We start from the raw sequence: 22,940 nt of genomic DNA on the forward strand, positions 1-22,940 counted from the left end.
AACCTAATACACAGTGAATTTTATCTCAATAACCAGCTCAGATTCTCGTTTGAAACTAATAAAGCTTTTATTTCAGTACAACTCTGTTTTCGCCCCAACTTCAACACACCACCAACAATCGAGTTTCTAAAAAGCAAGCAAAACTAAAACAAAATGTTGAACTAAAGCTGACGTGGTTAAATCAAATTCTAGCTCAAACTTCCTCTAATTAACCTAAAATGTTGTATTTGAGTCTCTATCACGCTATGAACAAAATTAAGTTACGATTGCCTCTATGTTAAACTACCTATGTTATTAAGTTGCTTGTTTCATAGCATCTGTTAAGTTTCTCACGATAAGTAAAATACTGAGGCTTTGGCAAACAAAACGCGTGACGTCAAAGACATAATTAATGCTACATACGCATCCATTGCAGCTCCTAGATATCGTAATACGGGAACCGTGCTGCTGTTATGTCGTTACAACCTCGCAGCGTACGGGTTTTATAGGCGCAATAATTACAGTTTCCTGTATTTAAAATTGCTCAGGCATTAAGTAACACACTCTGTGATTGTGCTGATGCGTTTTAACTGAATTATAACGTCTACAAGGCTATATAGAAACTAAATCGTGTTCTAAATGCGGACAAATGAAACACTGGACATAAAGTTGTAAACACAAACAAGTTGCAGCGAAGATTTGCTTGGAATCTGTTTGATCATGGGCTACTGCCATCGCGCGTCGCTGCTTTACCGCTTTGTATTTGGCCAGGCCCTTAAGTCCTCAGTGCAGGTGTCTACAATGTCTTCGAGTTTCGTAGACACGCGAATTTTTTGCTTATATATGTAGTGATATTAAGTTACGATCAAGATTTTATAGTGTTTTAGACTTTTTATTTTTTACCAAGTTTGATTGCTGTCTCGCCTGTTGACACGCGATGATGCGGTTTACAATTACCTGTGTGAAACTATACTATTATAATAAAGATAACATCATTATCTTTATCATCTCAAACTGTAGCTGGCTCACTACTGAGCACCGGTTTCTTATCAACATGAAGGGTTAGTCTATCACGCTAGCCATTATAAAGAACTCTCCGTTATGCAGATTAACTAACGATGTTTTCTTTCATAACTATAGCAAGTTGTACTTAATCTTTTTAAATGCACCTAGTTCTCAAAAATTAAAGTAGCTAGGCTTCCAAATAGGAGGTTGAAGTCATAACAACTAGGTTATTACTATGAATTTTATAGTAAGTAAAACTATTTTCCACTGTCTGATATAGTCAGTTGTTAAGCGTGAGTACTAAAACTTTTCAAAATGTGTCCTCAAAATACGCACCATTGCAGAATGGTATTAAAATCGCAACACTTAAAGGCATTCAGCTGTCACGCCGCGTGATGTATTCCCGGAATATATGGGCTTACTTTTTGCAAAACTTTGGAGGAGGGAAATTTACGGTCTCACTCACAAAGTAGGCGCCGCATTCGGGATACATATTTTGGCTAAAACGAGCGGCACAGATGAGCTTGTTGACCATTCCTTCGGTTTTAAAACAATTGTTTTTACAGAAAATTATGGTCTTTATGTCCAACACTACACTTTAAAGGGTTTTATTTTAGAACTCCTGAAAAATCAAAAAGTTTCTCTTGACAGAGATGACAGAAAGACAGAACGAAGTGATCCTATAAAGATGTTTTTGTCTGGAGATACGGAACCCTGAAAATACTTAGGTATAAGCAAACGAATATCTGGCTAAAGAGTCTGAGAAGAAGAACTATTATTATTTTATTCCTGCAGTAAAAGCTAGATTTTATTAAAATAACGTCATAAGATTAACTTGTCGCTCTGCAAGTCTGCTAAGTTACTCATGTTAGACTTATCTTATATGTATAAGCACAGTATGTAAACTGTTTTCATCGCAAAAACTTGACACCTAGCGCATAGCACGGTACATTTCCGTACATTTTTTCCGCAAAATGTAAACTATAGAATTACATTGAATACGCACACACTCGGGAAATATTCCGCATGGGATTTTGATTGATTTCAATTCAGATTTACAGATTTTACATGTGTAAATTAAAAATTTATAACACCCCCGACAAGTGAAGGTTACAGTAACTAGACAAGAGCTGATAACTGTCAAACGGCTGAACCGATTTTCTAGGATTATAGCTAAGAACACTCTCGATCAAGCCACCTTTCAAACAAAAAAACTAAATTAAATTCGGTTCATTAGTTAAGGATACACAGATACACATGTCAAACTTATAACACCCCTCTTTTTGGGTCGGGGGTTAAAAGCGCACCACATCGCCGCGCCGCAGTGCGATCTCTCTAAGGGTTATCCTAGAGCTTCAAATCTAAACAATACATTACAGGAAATCCTGCATAACATTCAGTTGAATATGAGTATTTCAGCCTCATACACATGTAGCGTCTAATATTGCAAATGGTGCTTTCGGATTCTATAAATAATATAACTCTCGAGCTACTTCAGGGCCTTGATTACCCTTTGTCTTCCTTGTTTGTGTTTGCGCTGCTTGTTGTTTTATTTGCCAAAGTTACAGTTTAATCTTTAATCATTTTTCTAATCTACATAATATAAGTATTTTTGGTTGCCTGGAAGAGATCGCTAGATAGCGATGCCTATATTTGTTTTGCTTTGCACTTGTTTTTTCAACCCCCGACCCAAAAAGAGGGGTGTTATAAGTTTGACGTGTGTATCTGTGTATCTGTCTATCTGTCTGTGGCATCGTAGCTCCTAAACTAATGAACCGATTTTAATTTAGTTTTGGTTTTTGTTTGAAAGGTGGCTTGATCGAGAGTGTTTTTAGCTATAATCCAAGAAAATCGGCTCAGCCTTTTCAAAGTTATCCGCTCTTTTCTAGTTACTGTAACCTTCACTTGTCGAGGGCGTCATTCATTCGTGCATTCATTATAATATGGGTAAAGAATATAATATTGATTGAGAGCCGCCTTGTTTAAATTTTTTTGGGAATCTTAAATTACAATAATTATGAATCTGCTTTTGAATTTTTTTTTAATTTACAAATACTATTAATACTTAAATATAAAAATTACAAAACAAAAATGTCATCCAAATCACCTATTAAATAAATGCTGCAAATTAAATAAAATAAAATTCCCATATCGTAGTAGCTAAAAATTAAATGTGACATTAATAAACAACGTAAATTGATAACTTTTTATGAATGCAAAACCGTTACTTTTTACCGGCTCATTCTTTTTGACGAAATTTAAATATACCTTTAATAGTTGCTTATACAGATAGAGAAATCGCTTACCGGAGACGGATATAGACATGAGAAGAAATCCACGCAGACGAAGTCGCGGACATCATCTAGTCTAATATAATATTTCTCGTACCCTCTTGACACTATACAATATTAAGCTGACCCTTAGTTAATACTGAGAAAAATAGCCGGTCATCTCTGCAATACATATCAAAATTGAATCTCCTTTAGCAGATATTTTTACCACGCCCGGATATTAAATCTCAGTAATATTTTATGTCCCCTTGGTAGCTCATAAAAGTTGTCATGGAACAAGTTGGTTACACATGACACCCCTATGTATTTATTTATTTCATCTGCGCAACATTATGAGGACCTTCTTTATGAAATGTCTACATAATATAGTAGATGTTTCTTATTACGAGTAAGAGCTCGTTCACACCGGCTGCGTAAGCGTCGACGTAGCACGTATCATTGTGTTGTAAGGTATGGAACTGTATGAAACATGGCATACCGCTTGCGTGGCGTGAACGTTCACGTAGACGTAATGCGTGCAGTTACTTCTATGGGTTCACGCGCGTCACTACGCACGTGTCACGTGTACGTGCTGCATACGCAATTGGTGTGAATCCGCCTTAACTCTGTTGGAGACGATGCTTTTTTGAAATCACGGAATTCATGTAGAATCCCTTAAATATATAAAACACTAGCAGTGCCCGTGACTTCACCCGCTTGGAGTTCAGTTTGTGTCTTTAAGAGTACAAATATTGTAAAAGCCTGTAAATAAAAGATTTAAAAAAAACAGTACACATATAAAGCGCCACGCTTTTTCCCCGAAGACAGAAAATATCACAATCACCCACATTTTGACGATTGAAAATCACTTTTTAATTTATAAATTATTTTCGATAAAAATGAGTTATTGTGGTTTATTTATAAATTATAAGAGATAGGTAAGATGGATATGGTTTTCAAGATCTACTTATGGCATTTGGAATTTTGGTTAAAAATGAAGGAATAGAGCTACGTATTTCAGAGATTTTTAAACTCTATCCCCAAGTGGCTTAAATAGGGGATAAAAGTTTTTATGAAAGTCCATCATTTTCCAAGTTACATTGATGAAAATTGGTATTTGGACTTTTTGGCAACGATGAGGCAACATATTTCAGGAGTTTTGGATATTCCCCCTCGCTCCTCACTGATTTTTAAAAATTCAGCTAGTTCTTCATAATAGGTTAAAAGATAATATCAATGTACTGAGACTCGATTTGAAAATACCATTAAATCTGGATTCAGCGGAATCGTTTCAAGCAATCCACTTATCAGATAACTTGAGTTAAAATCGCATGTACATCAAAAAAATCCAATCTCATAAAGTCGACCCGCGTCGATAGCAAGCGAATCTATTTCAGATTCAGTTTCATTAATACTCTGCTACGAGTCACAAAAGCTCAGTCTCGTCATATTTTTAAGCTTCTAACAGAACAATGAGACTGCATCAACGCAAACAGAAAATGCTCTTACAGATTTCACGTATTCTCCATGGACTTAACAGGGCTCTCTCCGTCACTCGCTTTATACAATCGTAGTTCCAATTTCATTTGAATATTAAGCAACCAAAGTCCATGAAATTTTGCAGACATATTCTAGAAACTAATATCTGTGTCTCACCTACAATTATCTCAATTATTTATTTACAGTTTTCAGGCTTCAGTTTATTATTGCCGTATCGCAGCAAGTAAATCTAAGAATATAATGATTAAATTTTTTTTTTACAGGGGTCAATACAAAATCTCCAGATATTTCCAAATCCAGACTTTTATGGAAGAAATGACGTTTGTAATGATGTAAGTTTAAAATTTATAACAAAAATGTATTACATTAAAAATAAAAAAAGATTCTGACGAATTGAGAATCTCCTCCTTTTAAAGTCGGTTAATAGACATATATTATATAAATATTATGTATTTTATCTTACAGGAGTTTACTCTTCCCGATAGTGTAAGTTTTATCTGAATCCAGTAGATCACTTCTGCTCTATTTCTTTCAATGTTTGCTTAAATTCCTTGTCTATGTCTTGTCCTTTATCTTTTGCAGGTTTATTGGCACTTTACACATTATTTATTTAGTTTTTAATATTTATTTTAAAATGCAATCAAAAATAAATCGGTTTATCATAATATTTTTTATAATTAGTATATTATTTTATATTACTTTTATTAAAAAAAAATAACAATATAAACGTTCAAAAAAAATTGTTTCTTTATGTAATACTTATATAAGGTTTTATTTGCTTTTTATTTTTGATTGTTACTTAATTATTTTACTTATTATACTTAATATTATTGGGGCACTATTGCATTTTTAACATCAGTATTTTTTTCGTAGATTGAGCCTAACTCCAGTACCGTCAAAGTTGTAAGTTCCAGTTAGTAGTAATTATAACTTCAACAAAATTACATAAATTACTAAAAAAGTACTATAAACTTTACAGTTCTTTATAAAGTAACAAAAACATTTCAAGCATATCTTTAGATATTTTATTGTACATAGATTTTGAAATACTTCTTACTTTTGTAATATTTACTTCTTTATGTGTTTGTGTACGTGTATTCATTAGTTTTAGTCAGTGTGTGTGAGTGCTGGCCCATAAACAAACTCTAAAAGAGGTCTTAAAATATATGCACTAGTACTGTTTTATTGGATTTTGTTAATTGTTCCCAGTACAAGAACAAATGTTTCCTTGCAAATACCTCGAAGACAGGTGACCTGAAAGCTCTTTTTAACCCCCGACCCAAAAAGAGGGGTGTTATAAGTTTGACGTGTGTATCTGTGTATCTGTCTGTGGCATCGTAGCGCCTAAACGAATGAACCGATTTTAATTTAGTTTTTTTTTGTTTGAAAGGTGGCTTGATCGAGAGTCTTCTTAGCTATAATCTAAAAAAATTGGTTCAGCCGTTTAAGAGTTATCAGCTCTTTTCTAGTTTTCTTGTAGAAAAGTAGGTTAGATAACCGTTAGGTTCATAATATTATGTCAATAGACAAAAGTCAAGCTGTCAAGATGGACGTTGCCTAAATACATAATTATTTATTTGAAAATGATGTTTTGCAAAACTCAAATACTTTGGATCGTCGGGGGTGTTATAAATTTTTAATTTACACTTGTTATACTTACTAGAGTTAGGTACATACTTAATCGTACTAACAAGTCTGAAATCAGAATTCTAATGGAATCCTCTTCCAAAAAATGGCCTGCTGACAACAGTATTATGGCCCACTGTCCAGCTTTACTTGTGTGTTTTGTGATGCTTATGCCTTTTGTTACTTTTTAAAGTTCCAAGCATAGTAACATTTTAACAATTTTTTAGCTTATTATTTTTCAAAAATAAACAGAACATATTTTACACGGTGATTACACGAGATTAACCATTTAATTAACCTTAACCTAATTTTAGGATACTTCAAGTCCACAGAATTTGGAGGTACGTAAATTTATTTTTCTATAAACATATGATTCTTTTATGAAGAATTCAAAGTTTGTGTTTTCAAACGATGAGAATTAAAATAAAATTAGCTTTTTTGCTTATAAAACCACCAAAGTAGGTACTTTTTAACCCCCGACCCAAAAAGAGGGGTGTTATAAGTTTGACGTGTGTATCTGTGTATCTGTGTATCTGTGTGTCTGTGTATCTGTGTATCTGTGTATCTGTGTATCTGTGTATCTGTGTATCTGTCTGTGGCATCGTAGCGCCTAAACGAATGAACCGATTTTAATTTACTTTTTTTTGTTTGAAAGGTGGCTTGATCGAGAGTGTTCTTAGCTATAATCCAAAAAAATTGGTGCAGCCGTTTAAGAGTTATCAGCTCTTTTCTAGTTTTCTTGTAGAAAAGAAGGTTACATAACCGTTAGGTTCATAATATTATGTCAATTGACAAATGTCAAGCTGTCAAGATGGACGTTGCCTTGATACATAATTATTTATTTGAAAATGATGTTTTGGAAAACTCTGATACTTTGGATCGTAGGCGCGGAATAGTCCAAGAAAATCGGTTCAGCCGTTTGAAAGTTATCAGGTCTTTTCGGTCTTTTCTAGTTACTGTAACTTCACTTGTCGGGGGTGTTATAAATTTTTAATTTACACTTGTTACATAACAGTAGTCATTTCAATCAATAATATACATATTTACATATTTAGGTTTATTGTAATTGTTAGGTTAACGGAAGACTACAATTTTGGAATATTCACTATTTACAATAATTTACAAAAAAAATAATGATTATAATATTTCTAGCTTTAAGGATTGGTGAATCTGGTACATAAGCTTTATTATAGTATCCTAATAACCTTTTTATGCTTGAGCACGTATATTTTAGTTAAATAATAATTACTTGATGAAAAATAAATTTAATAACTGCTATTTATAAATTACAGTTTCTAGACCGAGGTGACGTTCCAGAAATTAATAACGGTAAGTGATAATAAATTTAAAAAATATATAAATATATTTTACGAGAGTTGAAATATTTCAAACAATTCGTAGTTAGAAATAAATGACGTATTTATTACAGATTCGAGCTCTGAAATAAAGAATTTAAGTATTGAAAAAGGTGAAAAGGGAGAAAAGGGTGATAGAGGAGATACGGGAGAGCGTGGTGAAAATGTAAGAAAAATATATTTAGTTGATGACATACAAAATATGTCCTAAATTAGTCTAGATACCAGTAATTGAAATAATGAATAATCTACAAGAAGTTCTTGTTTTTTAGGGTGATGATGGTGAATCTATAACTGGTCCAGAAGGGCCGCAGGGTCCTCCTGGCCCTCAAGGACCTCCAGGACTACCTGGCGAAAAGGGTGACAGAGGAGTAAGAAAATTCTTCAAACTGTAATAGCTTGAATTTAACCATTTTTCTTAGAAATATTTTCATTTCAGTTCTTAAAATGTCTTTAAAGAGAGTTTTTATTACCTAGTGAATGACGTAATTTTTACGTATATTTTAAGCGTAGTGAAATCTTTAAAAAACTTGCTTTAGTTAAATAGCCGCTTAAAACAGTCGATGAAATAAATGACCCGCGACAATGATTTAAATTAATTTTTCATAGGTATGTGAAAAAATAACTGGACCACGCGGTGAACCCGGTCCACCGGGGCCACGGGGTGACGTGGGTGAACCTGGGCCACCTGGTCTGACTGTGAGTATTATTTTATAGTACGAGTCACTAAGGTAGGGCTACATTTTGAGTAACGTGGTCGTAACACAAGACATCACTGCTTTGTTCAAAATTATGAAGAGTGATACGCGGTGTCGCAGCACCCTTTCCTGTATTAATTGTATACAAAACAGTGAGGAAGTGGCTCCTAGCTAGCTATCGCGAAGCAATCGCTGTTTTATTTTTCGGGTTGGATAATTTTTAGGTGTATGGTGTATGTGTGTAAAAGCATTTTAAAACAGGCTTCAGAGATAAAATAATATTTTTACTATCAGATAAACATGTTTCATGTACTTGTACATAATATATAACTTCTACTTTAAGTATAACTTTAGCTAATTCCCTCCTGAATACCTACTGTTTTTACGTTATGAATAATTTACTTTTACATCTTTGCATGAAAATATTACTCTACGAATGATTTTATAAGTAAAAACATTACTTCAAGGGCCCTCTAGGCATCCAAGGGAAACGAGGTCCACCTGGTCTGAAGGGTGATAGTGGTGAACCTGGGGCTATGGGTTTGCCAGGACTGGATGGCACAGTTGGACCAAAAGGGGAACCTGGGAAAGATGGAACCCCAGGACCTACAGGAGCAACTGGTTTACCCGGACCTCCTGGAAAACCAGGGCATGTTCATAAGGTGATTATTTATTTTGTGACATAAGCATCGTTGGCCAGTCTAACTTATTATTATAAAGACTAGAAAAATGAAGATAATGCTATCTATGGACTTCGTCTGTGTTGGTGTTGGCTGGCGGGCGTGCTCTGCATTTTTGGAGAGTTTTTTTTTGTTAAAACTGACTGGAAAGCGCTCTTAGGGGGTGCCGTGCGTATGTCGGCGAGCGCCGGCACAGACGGGGTTCATACTTGTATAGTTTAACTAACTTGTTATAAATAACTACAAACTTGACATTGGCTAATCTTTGTAAAGCTAGACGAGAGAGAAAAATGCTATCTATTCTAGTTCAGTAGATACATAGATAAACTTTCTAAATCAGAATAATATGAACCCGGCTTTAAACAGTTAGTTACTTATTATTCATCTAAAAAGTCAAAATACTGGAATTAAGATAGATATCCAATGGAACAAATAGTGTCAGAGCTTATGTTGACAGGAAATAGTAGAGACAAAAGAACCAATCAATGGCGAAAAAGGTGATATGGGGCCGATTGGGCCTCCTGGTCCTCCTGGGCGAGATGGGAAAGACGGAATGAAAGGAGACAAAGGAGACGACGGGATCAAGGGAGAAAAAGGTGATGAAGTGATAAAACATATTAAGGTTAGTTTGGTCATGGACTACTTATAATATTTTACGCCAAAACCAAACTTCTCTCAAAACTCATCATTTTATATTTGATTTTCAAGTTTATTATCCTAAATTGTAACTTACTAAATATATTTTGCTGAAACAAAAACTTACAGAAAGTTTACTACAAGCTTGTTCCATATTTTCTTTTGCTTATTTCTTTTGCATATTAGGGCAAGGATGGAAAACCAGGACCTCGAGGAGAAAAGGGTGACACTGGCATGCCAGGAGAAAATGGGGTACCTGGTACACCTGGCAGACATGGGCATGATGGCGAAAAAGGAGAAAAAGGTATACTTAATATTCGCTTTTGACAAGAAATGCTTCAATTTTTGAATATTAAAATTCTGATACAAATAAATTTCACTTTATAATTTAATTATGGATTAATAACTATCAATGGTCATATAATTGTTATAAAAAATTGCAGGGGAAGCTGTACTAGTAGAAGTTAAAGGAGAAAAAGGTGAAATGGGTGTACCAGGTGAAAAGGTGGGAGGAAATCTCTTTATACTAACGATTTATTCCTTATTTCAAAGATGATCACAAAATAGAATAACATTTTAAATATATTGTTATGTTTTTCGAAGAGTAAATTGAGTTTTTGATGTAGTTGCTTACTTTTGTGAATAAATAAGCCTCTTTGAAATAATAAGGTATTTGCCTTTATAAAATTTTAGGGTGACAAGGGAGATAAAGGTTCAGAAGGTTCCAAGGGGGACACAGGAACTGATGGGCCACAGGGGCCTCCTGGACCAAGAGGGATTCAAGGAGACAAAGGAGAATCTGGCCCTGAAGGCCATAGAGGATATAAAGGGGAACCTGGCGAACCAGGTGCTCCGGGAAATGTACCAGCATCGACTATTAGTCTGATGAAGGTAATGAATTTAAATATGTTAAGCTTAAGTTTTGTTAATTAAGTTTAATTAAAATAATTGTATGATTTACAAAATAAAGTCAGTACCATAAAAACATATTTTCTAAACAAGTAAAACAATTGCAAAATGGTTATTATTTTTGCCATCGGAATTAGTATATCAGGCGACATAAAATGATTACACATAATTAATTCATGAGAATGTTTTATAATTATTTATGTTACAGGGACCAAAAGGACAACAGGGGCTCCCTGGCCCTCGAGGCCCACAAGGCTATAAAGGAAAAATTGGACCACGGGGACCAACTGGCCCTAAAGGTCCTAGAGGAACACCGGGGCCACGCGGTCCAACGGTAGGTACTAAATAAACTTGTACTAATAAAAGTTATAGGAACAAATCTCTGATAGAATGATTCCTTATAACTACGATACAGATTATACAATGGGAGAGTAAAAAAATGCCTGAAATCAGAAAACTCTTTGATGACTTCTTCGGCGCCACCCGTGCCACAGATTTCAGTGCAGCCTATTTGTTCACTAATAACTTTTTTTTACTGACTGACTGGTTGGGTGGTTTAGCCTAGAACACTGAAGTACAGATATATATTTTTAGGGGCCAACTGGACCTAAGGGCGACAAAGGTGCTTCGGGAGCGAAAGGTGAAAAGGGCGAGACACCTTTCATTGATGTTGGAAAGGTAAATATTTAAACCTTTAATTTTAATAAGTTATAAGGGGTGGGTCCTCCGACATCAATCAATACAACTGTTTACTGTACTACTTGTGTGTCACCATGAATTAAGTTTACCTAATTCGCAGGCAACGTGGTAACATATCACAGTATATAACGATATACTATCATTATCACATTATTTCACATTAATATATATTATATCACATTAATTTATCATTTGAAACGTATTATCATATTAAATCCTAGCAAGAAAAGGGGACTAATGTTCCTATCTAACATGTCTAACATTCTTTTTAAAGTAATAAATCGATTTGCTTCCAGCTTAAAGGAGAAAAAGGAGACAAGGGTGATATTGGTCCAGCAGGTGAATCAGGCAAACCAGGAAAATGTGAAAACTGTAATTCTATTACTGTCTCCGGTCCACCTGGTCCACCGGGACCACCTGGTCCACCCGGTACATCAATAACCGGCCCTAAAGGAGAACCGGGAGAGATTATTAAAAGCTCGTTTTTTAATTTTGAGACTAGCGAGGGTATGTACACATTTAATAATTTTAAACAAATAAATTTCCTCATCTGGTGACATGAAAGCTAGCTCTTTTTTGCGCAAAGGATGAGCCTGGCTGTCCAGTGCGAAAATCATCCAGTATTTCTTGCACCATTCTTCGCGGGCATGATTTGTACAGTAGTTAAATAAGACTAGCTTTAAATTTTATTCTAATATTTTCAAAAAAAACAGTAGATAGTAAATACTGTGTGTGTTTCTATCTTCAGGTACCGATGACGAGGATGATTTCTATACAGCGGGAACAGTAATATACAAGACCAGCAGAGCTTTATTCAAGGTCAGTTCAAAAACAGTTCAATTGCCGGTGTGTAAAAAAAACATATTGCTATCCATACTAATAATATAAATACGAAAGTTTGTCTATCTGCCAGCTTTTTAACTTTCACGGCCCATCTGTGTAACCGATTTTGACGTTTGGTACGGAGACAGTTTGCATTCCGAGGATGGACATGGGATTCTTTTTTCACGGGAATAAAAAAAAAAAGAAGTCCACAGAGTAGCAACTAGTAAATACATTTTTGTTCTAGAGAACTTCAAGCATACCGCTGGGAACATTAGCTTTTACTATAGCGGAAGAGAAATTGTTATTGAGAGTCGAAAAAGGATGGAAATTTGTTATTGTAAGTAGAAAAACTATTCGTTGTTTTCATACTTAATATGTATTCAGAAAAACCCTTCTTCCCAACAGACATTTTTTTTAATAGGTACGTATATCTAAACAAGGAACTAGGTACATATACCTATACATATATTCATAGATATATAAATAACATAAAACATTGAATTTTTATGGAAAAGGCATCAAATTGTAAGCAAAAACTAGTGCAGCCCGTATTTTTTTTTTGATCGGAATAACAATCTAGTGCGTAGTACCTATTGCATAGAGTTCGTTGGCTATATTACATATTTTATTAAATTAGCAAAGATAGCTATAATAAGCCACTTATTAAAAATTTTGGCATAGACGATGATGGCCAAGACACTCAGTGAGTTGAAATCTCGGTTCTTTAGAACTTACAGTTCTTGTAGAATTTACATACATTGATATTTTATGTTTTTCGTTTACTAACTCAGCTCTGCTTTGTTCACAGACAGATTCCATCCAACACACAACTACAGTGTGGCGACCACCGAAGTATAAAACAGTACAATCGTCAAAAATACAACAACAAGCAAAACCGAGCAATGATATTTATGTGAGTATGTATGTATGTGTGTAAGTATGTGACGGACTTTGTTTTTGTAGGTTTTTCAGTAATACCAAAGTTTTTAATCAAAGCTATAGGTACATGTGTTCATGGTTCAACGATACCTAGCCAGCAATTAAAATAGTTTTTAAGCTATTGCATATTTTTTTAAATCTTCATCACTTGAGTTACTTACTAATATTATAAATGCGAAAGTGTGTCTGTCTGTCTGCTACCTTTTCACGGCCCAACAGTTTAACCGATTCTGACGAAATTTGGCACAGAGCTAGCTTATATCCTGGGGACGGACATAGATTACTTTTTATCCCGGAAAATCAAAGAGTTCCCACGGGATTCCTTCTTTAGGAATCCCGTCCCATCCGCTCAACCGATTTGTATCGATGAAATTTGGTACCGAGGTAGCTTGCGTCCATGTTATTGACATAGACAACTTTATATCCCGGAAAACCAAACAGTTCCCACGGGATCTTCAAAAACCTACATCCACGCGGACGAAGTCGCGGACATTCTCTAGTTATATATATTTTTTACAGATCCGATTAGTAGCTCTAAATAAGCCATATCCTGGAAATATGCTGACTGCGGCGAATAGGACAGGACGGAACGCCGCGAACCAGGAATGCTTCAGGCAAGGCGCGAAAGCCTTCAGGACGAATAATTTTGTCGCCTTCTTAGCTAATAAGTGAGTAACGTTCATATTATTTCATTGCTGCCCCTAAAAATCTTATAGCCAATAAATTCAATTGCCGTGGGAGGATAATATTCTGTATTTCAAAAACAAGCGTTTTTCAGAAATCGCGATTTTTACATAAGTTTTTAGTATCTAGCATTTAGATTTTTTGTGGCAATTGTTATGGCAAAACACTGTATTTTTATATGTAGTTTTTTGTCAGAACAAACCCTTATATTTTACCAGATTAAAGTCAAAGTCAAATCATTTATTCAAAGTAGGTACAATTGTACTCCTTTTGATGGTCGAAATTGTTAAATTTGTAAATTCAAATTCAAATTCAAAGTGTTTTTATTCAATTAAACTTTTACAAGTGCTTTTGAATCGTCAAAAAATCTACCACTGGTTCGGAATGCCGTTCCCACTGAGAAGAACCAGCAAGAAACTCGGCGGTGGCTCTTTTCGAGTACATATTCAGTTTACAATAATATGCTATACTGTATACAAGCAATTGCAGCGCCGTGTAGTGCTGGAGTAAAATTTATGATAATTTTATTGGTCATCTATTATATAATGGCCTTCGATTTTTAGAAGGTCATGAGCATTGTGATTAAATGTTTCAGCGTGGATGACTTGAAATCAGTTGGAAAAACGGGTATTTATAATAACATTCCGGTAAAGAACTCTAGGGGCGAGGTGCTCTTTGACTCCTGGTCCAGTATGTTCAATGGGTCCGGTGCCATGCTCACCAACGTCAGTATCTACAGCTTCAACGGGAAGAATATACTTATTGATCCTACGTGGTAAGTTTTTACTCCATTTTCTATTAGCTAATTTAAAAGGTAAATCAATTTGTACTGTACGATTATATTCTTGCACCGAACGAAAAGCATAGGGATGTTGCCTATGTAAAAAACAAATTAATTCTTAGTATTTACTAGTACTACTTACTCCAAAATACGTAAATCTACGTAATAATACGTAAATATACGTAATCTCTGTTAGTTTCATGTTGAATAACCATTTTAAATAATCGATTAAACTGAAAAATAGGTCAAATATTTGTGACGTTACATTTCACTATTCCACAAAAGGTGACCCCGCACATTTTGATGTTTGATAAAAGTTGCTGATTGGATTTTAACTGCTAGCAACATGTTATTAATGGCAAATTCTCAATTCTTACAGCTCGTTCACACAGGCCTCGTAAGCGTAGACTAGCGCGTACCATTGCGTTGTAATATATGGAACTGTATGAAACGTGGCACACCGCTTGCGTAAAGCGTGGACGTATGCCTAACCCGGTGTGTTACGGGTTTACGCGCGTCACTACGCACGTTTCACGTGTACGTGCTTGGTGTGAATCGGCCTTTAGTGATGAGGATTAAATTGCAGAAAAAATGACAAAAAATAATCTATACATATAATAAAATTGTAGTAAAGTGGTGTCTGTACAATGGAAATATATAAAAAAAAGTAGCAGGGGTTGTTATTATATCGATGCCGAACCCGAAATTGTAATTAATTTTATTTTTTGTCTGTTTGTCTGTTTGTCTGTGTGTTTGTGCACGCTAATATCAGAAACTGCTAATTCGATTTAGATACGGTTTTCACTAATATATTGTAGTAAGCTTCACTTAGCATTTAGTGTTTATTTCATGTCAATCGGTTCATAAATAAAAAAGTTACGTCAATTTAAAGAATCACGGCGAACACGCCTCGCGCCTGAGCGACCGTGGCTAAAGCGCGCTGAGAGCCGCGTATTCCACGCGAACGAAGTCGCGGGCACAGCTAGTATAATAATATAAGTGAATATGGATTTGAAATTGGAAATTGTTACTTTACAGGAGAATGAAAGCAGTATGGCACGGAAGCAATTCCTATGGCACCAGGTCACCAAGGGCTTCATGTGAGAATTGGGAAAGCGACAGCCCAACGAGCCAGGGTGCTGGATCCTCACTTTATAGTTATAGACTTTTAGACCAAGAACGGTGAGTACTATTTATTTTTATGAGAACCAAACATATGGGGTGCAACCAGAACGCTAGCAAGATAGCGTTATTATTACACTACCTTAACTTAATCCAATACCAGTAACTATTTGCCTTATCTTGTTGTTTTAATGATTTGCTATTTTTCAAACCCGCATTGTATAGCGTGCAAAACTCAGGCCTATGGCCCACCTCCGACGCAGCATTGACTTCGAGTGACCTGTTTACGTGACGTTTGTTGACCTCTAGCGTCAGTCAGATGTTTTATTTGCAATATATTAAATTAAATTTTATTTAATTAATTTTTATTTGTATCATTTATTATTTTCTCTGTAATTTTGTGCAATAAAGATGTTTAAATTAAATAAATAAATAAATAAATAAATTAAAAAAAAACAGGATTTTTTACTGTAGTATTTTTATGGTATCTTATTAGTAATCATCAGTACTATCTCTTGTATTCGTTTTTGATAGCGTTCTAGTTACATTCTGTATGCAAGGCAAGCGCTGGGAAACATTATTTCTCTTCTACAACGCTATAATTTAAAAAAAAATACAATTTATCTGTAATCTCTAAATGTTACTTACGCCCGTTTTCAATATTCAATCTATTTGTAATCTGTAAAGAAGTTACTTGGAAACTTTGTTATTTATCAAGTCAAATCACCAACAATTTTCGACAAATAACAACGTTACTAAGTAACTTTTCTCCAGATAGATAGGTAAATATTGAAAAAGTATGTTAGGAAGATTGTGACTTGTCAAAAACGATTGTGATTTGTCTAAAAAAAATATATTTTCAATCGATTTCTTTAATATTTGAAATGATGAGATTTGCAAACTATGGGGTAAACATTCACAAACTAGTTGAACTGTAAATAAAGTTCGAATTACATATCTGTTTGTTTATAAACAAAACAATATTCAAAAGCCTAACGCGGGTATATCATTAATCTAAACGACTATTGTTCCACCGTATCGTTGGAAGACATAGATGGACATGGGTAAACCGTTAAAACTTGGATATTATACCCTCCTGAAACATGTTTGTAACTCGTCTAGGGTTGTCCAATCGAAATCTTTATATCTAGCGTTAGTCCCTTTGAGAAATCGAAAATAATAATTAATACGTATTTCTTTTAAATTTCATGTTACTACAATTTTGTCCTGGGATGAAAGTATCCATGTAAGCTATTGCCAGGTACAAGCTGTGGCTTTGTTAAATTCGGTTGAGTCATTTAAGCGTCGGTCTACTTAATTAGAATAGGATAGAATAGATTTTTATTCAAGTAGACTTTTGCAAGTGATTTTGAATTTTTGAATTATAATTACAACATAAAGAATAAAATAATATTCATTCAATCCAAAGTTAACTTGTTTAGGTATATACAGTACCTATGCCACCGGTCATTATAAGACAGTGCTTAACCATTTTGAATGCAAATATAATTTGGTCGTTAACAACTTAAACAATAAACTTGTAGTTAAAAGTTTTTTAGCAATGTAAAGAGAGAGAAAAAAGTTGATAAGCCAATGTATAACGCAAATGGCTAGGACCGGAGACGCGATAACCACACCAACATATTACAAGTATGAACTCGGCCTTATTATTCAAAGTCGAAGTAATTAGTATCCTCATACCTATTAGCAGTTAGTATGAACTCGGCCTTATTATTTAAAGTCAAACTAATTAGTATCCTCATATCTATTAGCAGTTAGTATGAACTCGGCCTTATTATTTAAAGTCAAACTAATTAGTATCCTCATATCTATTAGCAGTTAGTATGAACTCGGCCTTATTATTTAAAGTCAAACTAATTAGTATCCTCATATCTATTAGCAGTTAGTATGAACTCGGCCTTATTATTTAAAGTCAAACTAATTAGTATCCTCATATCTATTAGCAGTTGCCGAAATATTTTAAAAAGTTGTAGTTGGCAACCCTAACGACATCCATTATTGGATACCATTAATTACACTCGTGTAAATTTTGTTATTCCAGCCCGAGAATGTTCTTTTCAAAGGTACCTGTTTGCCTCTGGTATTCCTGGAATATCTAGAAATAGCAGACGTTAACCATTTTACTCGTACATTCGCAAATTAATTCTTCGTACTTGTTACTACGCCTATTCCTAGCTATTGGTCTGTGAAGCATTAGTAAATTTCAGGCTTTATGAGTTATCAAGTCTAGACAGCTGATATAAAATACGACGAACGATTTTCAATAAGCTCGCTCTTCACTCCTACCCCTGAGTGCCTGAAAGTTGCAAAACAACAGCGCAGCATAAAGAGATACGTTATACTAAGCGAGCGTTTTGAGGTTTGATAAAAACTTACTGATTTGACTTGTAGTCATCATCCCTATTATATTTGTCGAGCGACGTTCGCTCAAAATCGCCGACAAATTCATGACCGCAATATTCACGATCGCACGTGAGTGTAGAACGGGCTTTAAACTTTGGTATTATTTTGTTTCCAGATACTCCTGTGACAAGGAACTAATCGTCCTCTGTGTAGAGGTTACATCTCACACACAAGCTTTAAAACAAAGCTTAAGAAGAAGGCACCATAGGTAAGTTCATCGTGCTAGGTATTAATCCATACTATAATATTATAAATGCGAAAGTGTGTCTGTCTGTCTGTCTGCTACCTTTTCACGGCCCAACAGTTTAACCAATTCTGACGAAATTTGGTACAGGGTCAGCTTAGGTATATCCCGGGGACGGACATAGGTTTTTTTTTTATTCCCGAAAATTCCTGAAAATCACGGGATTCCTGAAACCCATCTGCTTTACCGATTTGTATGAAATTTGGTACCTAGGTAGCTTACGTCCCTGTAATTGACATAGACAACTTTTTATCCCGGAAAATCAAACAGTTCCCACGGGATCTTTAAAGACCTAAATCCACGCGGACGAAGTCGCGGGCATCCGCTAGTTAAGTGTATTTATACTTAGCAATGAAAAATCCGGATTTTCTTTACAACCAATAAAGTCTAAAAATATCACTCATTCTCTTGTCTTTTTCCTAGTAATTTCTTTTTGTCGTATTCGTTCTCTTTAGAATTGAAAGAGTAGCTCAGGTTAAAATTAAATAAAGTTATTTCTATTACTACTTACCACATAATATTATTACTTACCACTAAAATCACATCAAATTACTAATCGTGTTTTTTGTTTCAGATCAAGAAAAGTTATGCCAGAAAACACCTATTATAATCAAATACCAGGCACGTAGCAGTGGTAATAAATTAAAATAGTCTATTTACTACTAAGATAGTGTCATATTTATAGTCATTAGTAAAGTATTATAGATGATTAAGTATATATAGGTATTTTTTTATTATTAGTAATTAAGTATTTATAAATCCATTACTTTACTAAATATAAGCTTAGCTCATAAAACTACCTACTACCAAGTATCATATAGTGTTTGTGACTTAGATTACTTATTCCTTTGTGTAAGGAAGACGATTTTAAAACGCTTACTTAGTTTACTTACTCTAACTATAATATTATACTACGTCACTTAAATTTTGTTTGTCAATTTATCAATGTATTATGTATTATCAACTCATTAGTGGCTATGTAGGTATAAACCGAAAGATAATTTCTTACAAAAACTTCATTTTGACATAAAAAAAGAGCTATATAATAATTGATGTAATATGGAAAATAAAATTTTGGTATTTTAATTTTGAATAGGTACACTGGTCACATAATATTATTTATTGATAATATAAATTAATTTTCTATAAAAAGCATTTATACGTATAGTAACTACGTTCGAACTAACAAAGGGATTTTTTTTTATATGTTTTCAATGGATTTTTGTAGAGATTATATTGAATCAAAGTATAATTCTGGCTGATGTTACATCATGGAGGAAACTTTTCGCCTTAATTTAGTTCGGACGCATTTTAGTTATTGAATTTAATAATTAAAACCGATATCTACTTACTAATAAAAAATTATATAAAATATATGTAATGCTAATTAACAAACTCAACATCAAAGTTTGATTTTTTAAATGCAGTATGTTATTAATTTCTGTTCAATGATCCATGACAGATTCAATATTGTTCCTATTTTTTAAGGATTTCTTACGAACCAACTTACCTATGTAACATTAAGAAGAATTAATTCATACTGAAATGATTTTGTTCGCTATAAGGTAAGGTAATTTGTTAAAAATAAAAAATTGTTTTAATGACATAAAACTTAAAATAATAATAATACTTAATTAATATGACTACTATATTTTCCGTATGAATAAATGTTTCTTGTAAATAGTAATTTATATATAATAAACATAGTGACATTACGAAGGCGAACAATAAAATTTTATACAGAAATTTTTTTTATACCTAGGTACCAAGAGGCAAGCGTTATGAACATAAACATATTGGTTATGAATATGTGTGAGGATAATAATATAAGACCTACGTCGTTGTTATATTTGAACTTAGAAAACTTCTGTCTAATGTTGGTAACATACTTATAACCCGCAAAGCGACCTTATCACGCGTAATGCATGTTGATTCTTATAAAATCGCACTTAGATTTTTCATTGATTAACAATAAGCACAATCAATGTGACAACGCTTTCTCGTGAGTTTCATCAATAAAGCGTTGTCGTACCGATTGTGCTTGGGCTGCATTATCACACTAAGTCAGAGTCAAAGTCAAGTTGTACTTCAGATAACCACTGCGTGTTAAAAGTGTGTTTCACTAAACATATTGTGTATTATTTAAGCTTAAGAAAACAGGAAAGTAGGTACCAACCATATCGGAAAATCACGTTGTTCTTGGAAAATTGCAACTTGGTCTAAAAGCTAGCGAGGTTTCGCTCCTCTAATGAAACCTACAAAGTAGGTACGAGTAATCCAACCTACGTACTGCACTGAAAGCGTCATAGCCTTTCATATTCACTGCGTAGTAAAAAACAAGCAAAGGTACTCAAATTGCTTTATTTGACCTCAATTTTTTGTGTACCATTTTTAACTTCAAAAGCATTTTTAAGTTAAAATAAGTTATTTAATGATAAATAGGTGCCATAATGTTTTTTTACGATTCCAAATTTTAATAAATAAGAATTGGAAAATATAGTTCGTAGTTTTTTTTATTGAGTGGGTACCTAATACGTTTTTATATCGCTTTGAAAACTATACAATTTTACGGGCCTAATAGTACGCGACAGGTTGAGATGGCAATCGGGGTATTAGTGCGGGTATGCAGGTCCTGGCAATCAAATAATAATCAAACCTGGCAATTCATTTTTGCTACCCTTTTGGTAGGTAGATACTATATACCTATGTCGACACATACTTAATCCATTTTAAGCAATTCAGTAAACAGTTAAAAAACATTCGTCAATGCAGAACTTAACTACGACTGCACTTAACGGCTTGTTACCACGTTTTCACACGCTGTTGCAATTTGTGAAAGCGTTTTTCGTTTGGGAACTTTCGAAAATTTTGTTGACAAGTAGGTAGCTTTAAACGTAAAATTTTATAACAGTCAAAAGCACTCGTCAAAGTTTGCTGCAACTTCACTCTACTTGTTGCCATGTTTTCACCTAGTTTAGTTTTCACGCATTGTAAAGGTTAGGTTACACTGGGGACTTTTTTTTAACTTTTTAATCTTGATTAAAGCCTTGATTTAATGATTTGTGGTATGTAGTGGACGGGATGGGCGAATACTTAAGTCGACAGGATAAATTTTCTAGTGTGTTTAGGTACACATTGGCCAAACGCACTCGGCCAATGCATTCAACGAACGTTTAGAGAATAACTTGGCATTTATTTGTCACATGTGGCCAACGCTGGTCAGCTTAATTGAATTTTCATACAAAAACCGGTCAAGGATCGCACACGAAGGGTACGGAATCCACTGTACAAGATATATCTAACACTTTTATGTAGAACACTGCAAGTTAATGACGGACAACGCCATCTATTATGCCATTTAGTAAATTAATTTTTTCGTGAACACATTTTAATTTTTTTGCGATGTAACCGCAAATTCACGGTTTTCGGATTTTTCCTTACTTGTACTATAAGACCTACCTACATGCCTTTTATGATTCTAGGTCAACGGGAAGTACCCCATAGGTTTTCTTGACAGACACGACGTACAGACACAACAAAGTGATCCTATAGGGATTCCTTTTTCTTTTTGATTAGAACCCTAAAAATGGCAGAATCTTGGTGTAATTCACAATGAGTTCCCGTGGGATTTTTAGAAAACATATTCACGCGGACAAAGTTGGTGGCATCATTTAGTAATTATTATAAATTTTTAAAAAGCTTCTTTGGTTTCACCTATTTAAAATTCTATTTGTTTCGAAATGCAGGTAAATGCTTTCGGTACTTTGCAAATTTAAGCGTATCATAATTTTGTATGGATTTCGTTCTACTTTAGAAAGCTTTTAATGCCAATTTTAAGTGCTGCACGCAATCGAAACTGAGGTTTCACGGAAAATATAAAAACAGCGACGATAAAGAGGTCCCATAAAATAAACTTTACAACATGTTGCCACTATTTGATATACTGAAATAGTTTTGTCAAAGCAATCACACTAATATTATAAAGGCAAAAGTTTGTGTGTCTGTGTGTGTGTGTGTGTGTGTATGTTGTACTCTTTAACGAAAAAACTACCTGGATGGATACCACCTGTATAAACTACCTGGGAATGCGTTCGTGTGGGACAATGACTTTCTAAGCAGGGAGTATGAAAACCATTTTTCGGTTCGAGATCCGTTTCCATTACAAGGAGAACTATCATAATATGTAAGTAGGCTTTACAAGTAATAGTCGACTAACTTATAAAAGTATGCACTCGGAGTCATATAAATTTCATTGAAAATAACTTATCTGAAGTTGTCAGTTACGAATTAAGACACACAATTCAAATAAGAAGAGATGAATACAGCTAAGTATAAAGTTGAAAACTAAAACCCACCGCGATCGTCTTAATAAACGCTGAAATATTATAGTAAAAAAAGTTTTGGAGACCCCCACTTTTTTCATGTAACATCCGTTAGGTCAATTTATTTCGTATAAAATGTAGCCTATGTCACCCGGATCTTTACGACGAATCGATTGACACCTCATTCATCAAAATCGGCCCAGTAGTTTAGGCGCTACGGTGAAACACAGAATATGGATACA

At 34.2% G+C, this 22,940-nt stretch overlaps 1 protein-coding gene across 7 annotated transcripts in view; it reads left to right on the forward strand.

Annotated features, from left to right (window-relative positions):
- The window catches only part of LOC123868120 (collagen alpha-1(XVIII) chain-like), an 86,570-nt gene extending 65,738 nt beyond the window's left edge, over positions 1 to 20,832 (forward strand). Inside the window, exons 4-27 of one of the 7 annotated variants that reach the window (XM_045910490.1) lie at positions 5,018 to 5,086; positions 5,220 to 5,240; positions 5,628 to 5,657; positions 6,695 to 6,721; positions 7,673 to 7,709; positions 7,810 to 7,901; positions 8,008 to 8,106; positions 8,345 to 8,434; positions 8,901 to 9,095; positions 9,571 to 9,735; positions 9,936 to 10,053; positions 10,193 to 10,254; positions 10,443 to 10,640; positions 10,867 to 10,992; positions 11,253 to 11,336; positions 11,654 to 11,864; positions 12,106 to 12,176; positions 12,427 to 12,519; positions 12,991 to 13,095; positions 13,641 to 13,789; positions 14,401 to 14,580; positions 15,625 to 15,768; positions 18,248 to 18,340; positions 18,951 to 20,832. In XM_045910490.1, coding sequence (XP_045766446.1) covers positions 5,018 to 5,086; positions 5,220 to 5,240; positions 5,628 to 5,657; positions 6,695 to 6,721; positions 7,673 to 7,709; positions 7,810 to 7,901; positions 8,008 to 8,106; positions 8,345 to 8,434; positions 8,901 to 9,095; positions 9,571 to 9,735; positions 9,936 to 10,053; positions 10,193 to 10,254; positions 10,443 to 10,640; positions 10,867 to 10,992; positions 11,253 to 11,336; positions 11,654 to 11,864; positions 12,106 to 12,176; positions 12,427 to 12,519; positions 12,991 to 13,095; positions 13,641 to 13,789; positions 14,401 to 14,580; positions 15,625 to 15,768; positions 18,248 to 18,340; positions 18,951 to 19,005 — 2,514 coding nt within the window. In that variant the 3' untranslated portion in view covers positions 19,006 to 20,832. The remainder of the gene's footprint in view (positions 1 to 5,017; positions 5,087 to 5,219; positions 5,241 to 5,627; positions 5,658 to 6,694; positions 6,722 to 7,672; positions 7,710 to 7,809; positions 7,902 to 8,007; positions 8,107 to 8,344; positions 8,435 to 8,900; positions 9,096 to 9,570; positions 9,736 to 9,935; positions 10,054 to 10,192; positions 10,255 to 10,442; positions 10,641 to 10,866; positions 10,993 to 11,252; positions 11,337 to 11,653; positions 11,865 to 12,105; positions 12,177 to 12,426; positions 12,520 to 12,990; positions 13,096 to 13,640; positions 13,790 to 14,400; positions 14,581 to 15,624; positions 15,769 to 18,247; positions 18,341 to 18,950) is intronic. The other 6 variants (XM_045910491.1, XM_045910493.1, XM_045910496.1 and 3 more) reach the window with 6 other exon arrangements.
- Positions 20,833 to 22,940: the final 2,108 nt, after the last annotated feature.

The sequence above is a fragment of the Maniola jurtina genome, chromosome 9, assembly GCF_905333055.1.
Source record: "Maniola jurtina chromosome 9, ilManJurt1.1, whole genome shotgun sequence".
Taxonomy (NCBI): domain Eukaryota; kingdom Metazoa; phylum Arthropoda; class Insecta; order Lepidoptera; family Nymphalidae; genus Maniola; species Maniola jurtina.